The sequence below is a fragment of the Athene noctua genome, unplaced genomic scaffold, assembly GCF_965140245.1.
Source record: "Athene noctua unplaced genomic scaffold, bAthNoc1.hap1.1 HAP1_HAP1_scaffold_34, whole genome shotgun sequence".
Taxonomy (NCBI): Eukaryota; Metazoa; Chordata; class Aves; order Strigiformes; family Strigidae; genus Athene; species Athene noctua.
In genome coordinates, this window is record NW_027437537.1 from 1,613,176 (window position 1) to 1,617,739 (window position 4,564).

General features: G+C 54.9%; 1 protein-coding gene across 1 annotated transcript; it reads right to left on the bottom strand.

The window, feature by feature from the left end:
• Positions 1–3,022: 3,022 nt before the first annotated feature.
• On the bottom strand, positions 3,023–3,982 carry LOC141974182 (olfactory receptor 14A16-like). The gene has a single exon (XM_074933520.1). The coding sequence runs from the start codon at positions 3,980–3,982 to the stop codon at positions 3,023–3,025; it is 960 nt and encodes a 319-aa protein (XP_074789621.1).
• Positions 3,983–4,564: the final 582 nt, after the last annotated feature.

Genomic DNA, 4,564 nt, shown 5'->3' on the forward strand with positions numbered 1-4,564 from the left:
GTCAGGATTCAACGAAAGAGTTCAGGCAGCATGAAATCAGAACGAGAATGAACATTCACCAAAAAAAATCACTTAGTATTTTGCTCTGCCCAAGAGGTACCTCTGTGTCAGAGGGTAAATATCCCATTCCGCTGCCCAGAGCCAGACCAACTGTTGTGTGCTGGTTGTGACCCCCAGTCCCAAACGCCCCTGCACTGCTCGGGACGGGGGAGAGGAGCCTGGAGTGAAGGAGTGAGGCTCAGCCTGGGGCAGGGAGGAGGAAAGGTTTTGTTTTCATGTTTGTCTTGTTTCCATTACTACCTGAATTCATAATTAACTCTTTTTTTTCTAACTGACAATAAACTGAGTTGCGTTCCCCAGGTCAAGTCTTGCCCGCAGTGGGAACTGGGAAGTGATCTCCCTGTCCTTGTCCCCCCCAGCAGCTTTCTCATCCCCGTTCCTCCTATTCTCTGGGGTGGGAGAGGCAGTGAGCGAGCAGCTGGGTGGCAGTTTGGTGATTACCCACGGTTAACCCACCACGGCAATAAGCTGCCTCGGCTGGTGGGTGAGGGGGGAGCGGGGAAGGTGTTTAACCAAGTATTAACAATTCTTTTCACGCTGCATCCCATCACACCCTGATAGACACGAGAGAGGTGGGATGGAAACAGGGTGAATGGCCGGATCCAGAAGGTCACGGCCAAGGGCACAAAGTCCCCTTGGGAGCACGGCACCAGTGGTGAACCCCAGGGCCCAATCCTGAGTCCAGGCCTGTTTAACCTCCTCGCTACTGACCTGCACAACACGGCAGAGTGCGCCCTCGCAGCAAGTCCCCAAGGTCACAAGTCCGTGTGCCTGCAGATGACGCCAAACTGGGAGGAGTGAGTAAGACACAGGGCGGGTGTGCTGTCATTCAGAGGCACCGGGAGAGGCTGGAGAACTGCGCTGAGGGAACCTGGTGAAGTCTGACGGAGAGATCTGTGAAGCCCTGCCTCTGGGGAGAAACAGCCCCGGGCACCAGCACCTGCTGGGGGCACCTTGCTGGGAAGATGCTCTGCAGAGAAGGACCCAGGGGTCCTGGTGAACACCAAGGTGACCACCAGACAGCAACGTACCGTTGTGTTAAAGAAGGCCGAGGGCTCCTGAGTTGCAATAGAGAGTTATTATAAGGCCGAGGAAGAGGATCCCTCCTCTGTACTCAGTACTGATGAGGCCACACCTGGAGTATTGTGTCCAGTGCTGGGCTCCTCCCTACAGAAGAGATACTGGAGCAAGTCTAGCCAAGGGTCACAAAGGCAGCTAAGGGATACAAGTGCCTTTCATGGGGAGAAAGGCTGCGAGTGCTGAGCCTGTTCCACCTGGAGAAGAGAAGGTTCCGGGGGAGCTTGTCACTGTTTCTAAATCTCTGCGAGAAAGCTGTTAAGAAGAGGGAGCCCGGCTCTTGACACGTCAGGAGGCAACGGTCACAAACTGAAAGATGGGAAATTGTAGCTGAACAGAAGAAAAAAACTTGTCTCCTAGCATGGATGCTGCCCACTGGACCAGGTTTCCCAGAGAGGATGGGGAGGCACCATCCCATGAGATACTCACACCCCAACAGGACGTGGTGCTGGAAATCTGCTCCAGCTGGCCCTGCTTGGGCAGGCGGTTGGACTAGACTGTCTCCAGCAATCCCGTCCAGCCTCACCCTCGTCTGGGATTCTGCCACGCCCGGCAGCATTTCTGAGGACTTTTCTGCAGTTTCCCCACACCTGCTTGACTTCTGTCACCCACAGGACAATGTCCCCTCTTGGGAGGTGAAATCCTGAGGACAGGGTTGACCAACGTCAGCAAAAGCCACTGACAGCAGCGTCCCCTGTGCCCAGCTCTACTTTACAGCCTTTCATTTGGGTCAGAAGGGACTTGTGGACGTGCCTAGTACCACCGTCTGCTCTGGGCAGGTTCAGTTTCACAGCCAGATGCAGCTGGCCTGTGTTTTCTCCAGCTGAGCTGGAGATCACTAGCACGGAGATTTTATTTCCCCACAAGCTCACTGGACATTTCAGTGGGTCCCATCCCGACCACTGGGAGCTGCTCTGGCACCAGAGGGACTGCTGGGCCCTGCCCTGCCCTCCCCGCCGCCCCTGGAGCCTCTTGGCTCCTGGAGCTCTCACAGGGAGCAGGGAAGGGCCCTGTCTGGCTGCGGGTGGGTGGAATCCTGAGGGCCTGGCAGCGGTGCTTGGGGGCACTGGGGAGCATTTCCAAAGGCACCAGGGGCAGCTCCAGCTCCATCAGCTGTACCTTACTAATGGTGACATGAATCACTCTCCAGCCTCCCTTCCCTATGCCTGCTGGGTCTCTTTGTCCTCTCGCAGGGTTGCAGAGTCCTGGTTCACCTGCAGAAACCGGGACTGAACACTTTACTGTTGGGTGACTCGACCTCAGAGAATCTCACGCTCTGTGGGGCTCCATTCCCTGCCCACCCCAGACACACTGACCCTGGAGATCCCCCCCACGCTCCAGCCAGCCCCAGGTGCCCCTCCTGAAGGACATCACCTGCCACCTCCCACGTGGGACCGGCCTGAGTACGTTCCTCAGTGCCCACTCACCATCTTCACTGTCACAAGGCGCTGGCACAGGAGCCTCAAGTCCGGCTGACAGCCTCAATGTGTCACAAGGTGACTGGGAGCTCTCTGCGCCAGGAGCCGTGGAGAATCACAATAAAAAATCTCTTTTCAGAATGTAATTCCTCAGATCTGTTCTTGACATCCACACGGGAAGAAGAGCTCAGCCTTCAAGTGCCCTACTGGGGAGATCTCATTTTATTACAGAGATGCTGTGAGAGAGTTAGAAACAAATTTACGTGGATTCAAAGTGAAATAGAAGTGATTAATGCCTCAGCAGAATGGGGATGAATGAAAATGTTTGTGTAGGAACATTATCCTTGTCAAGGTTAATGATAATGATGTGGTTGATGTGATGATGGTAAAAACATAAGCAGTAGTAGTACTGCTAATAACACAGGAAAGAATAAACCCCTCAGCCCTGCTCTGGGATCCACTGGAATTCATTTGTGGAGAGAGATGGGCTGCTTGTCACTGCTGCAAAATGTCCATGAAAACACCTTCCTCAAGGCATCCCTGAGCTCCTGGTTCCTCATGCTGTAAATTAAGGGGTTCACAGCTGGAGGCAGAACCGAGTACAGAAATGACACCACCAGGTCCAGGGCTGGGGAGGAGAGGGAACGGGGCTTCAGATGGGCAAAAAATGAAGTGCTGAGAAACAGGGAGACCACGGCCAGGTGAGGGAGGCACGTGGAAAAGGCTTTGTGCCGTCCCTGCTCAGAGGGGATCCTCAGCACGGCCCTGAAGATCTGCACATAGGACACCACAATGAACACAAAACACCCAGAAAGTAAACAGACACTAACCAAGATAAGCCCAACTTCCCTGAGGTAGGGGTGTGAGCAGGAGAGCTTGAGGATCTGGGGGATTTCACAGAAGAACTGGCCCAGGGTGTTGCCTTTGCAGAGTGGCAGTGAAAATGTGCTGGCTGTGTGCAGGAGAGCATAGAGAAACCCAGAGCCCCAGGCAGCTGCTGCCATGTGGGCACAAGCTCTGCTGCCCAGGAGGGTCCCGTAGTGCAGGGGGTTGCAGATGGCAACGTAGCGGTCGTAGGCCATGATGGTGAGGAGAGAAAACTCTGCTGAAATGAAAAAGACCAAGAAAAAGACCTGGGCAGCACATCCGAGGTAGGAGATGTGCCTGTTGTCCCAGAGGGAGTTGGCCATGGCTTTGGGGAGAGTGGTGGAGAGGGAGCCCAGGTCGAGGAGGGAGAGGTTGAGGAGGAAGAAGTACATGGGGGTGTGCAGGCGGTGGTCACAGGCGATGGCGGTGATGATGAGGCCGTTGCCCAGGAGGGCAGCCAGGGAGATGCCCAGGAAGAGCCAGAAGTGCAGGAGCTGCAGCTCCCGTCTGTCTGCGAATGCCAGGAGGAGGAACCCGGTGACGGAGCTGCCGTTGGACATCTGTTCACTCTGGATCTGGAGGGTGTTACAGGAAGAAAAGGCAGTGGAAGGGTGAAGACACTTCTCTGAGGAAAATCTGTGCCATTTCTTTGTAGACCCTCCCCCTTCCCCCCCACAACTCTTTTTTTGCCTCTGGGAGACCCTTCATTCACCCTCCTGACCTGAGCTTCATTTTCTGCAGCTAACGCTGTGATTTCATGCTGTGACGGGCAGGGCCTCTGCCCATGGGTCCCTGAGAAGGCAGCCCTGCCCCACGGCAGTGGGGACGTGGGAACGTGCCAGGGGAGGAGGGGATAGGTTTGAAATCAGAATTAGTCCGATGAAATCACTCCGCATTTAGAAGGGTTTATCAGATTCCACACTCCTAGTGCAAAGGAACATGGGTGGCAGAAAGTCATTTTAGGCAATCTTGTATTCCTACCTCCCCCATTATGCCCTCTGAGCGTTCTCTGAAACCAGAGACCCTGAGAATTTCTCCTGCACTCCGAGCCAATGGCTGTGAGACCGGAGGAGCAACAGGACAGCGTTACCCTTCCGTCGTTGTGCTGCCTCCTCCCAGACACCAACATTGCCGGGCGGCTG

Bases quoted from the DNA above. Each gene is read 5' to 3' on its own strand.
- LOC141974182 (XM_074933520.1), bottom strand. From the start codon at position 3,982: ATGTCCAACGGCAGCTCCGTCACCGGGTTCCTCCTCCTGGCATTCGCA.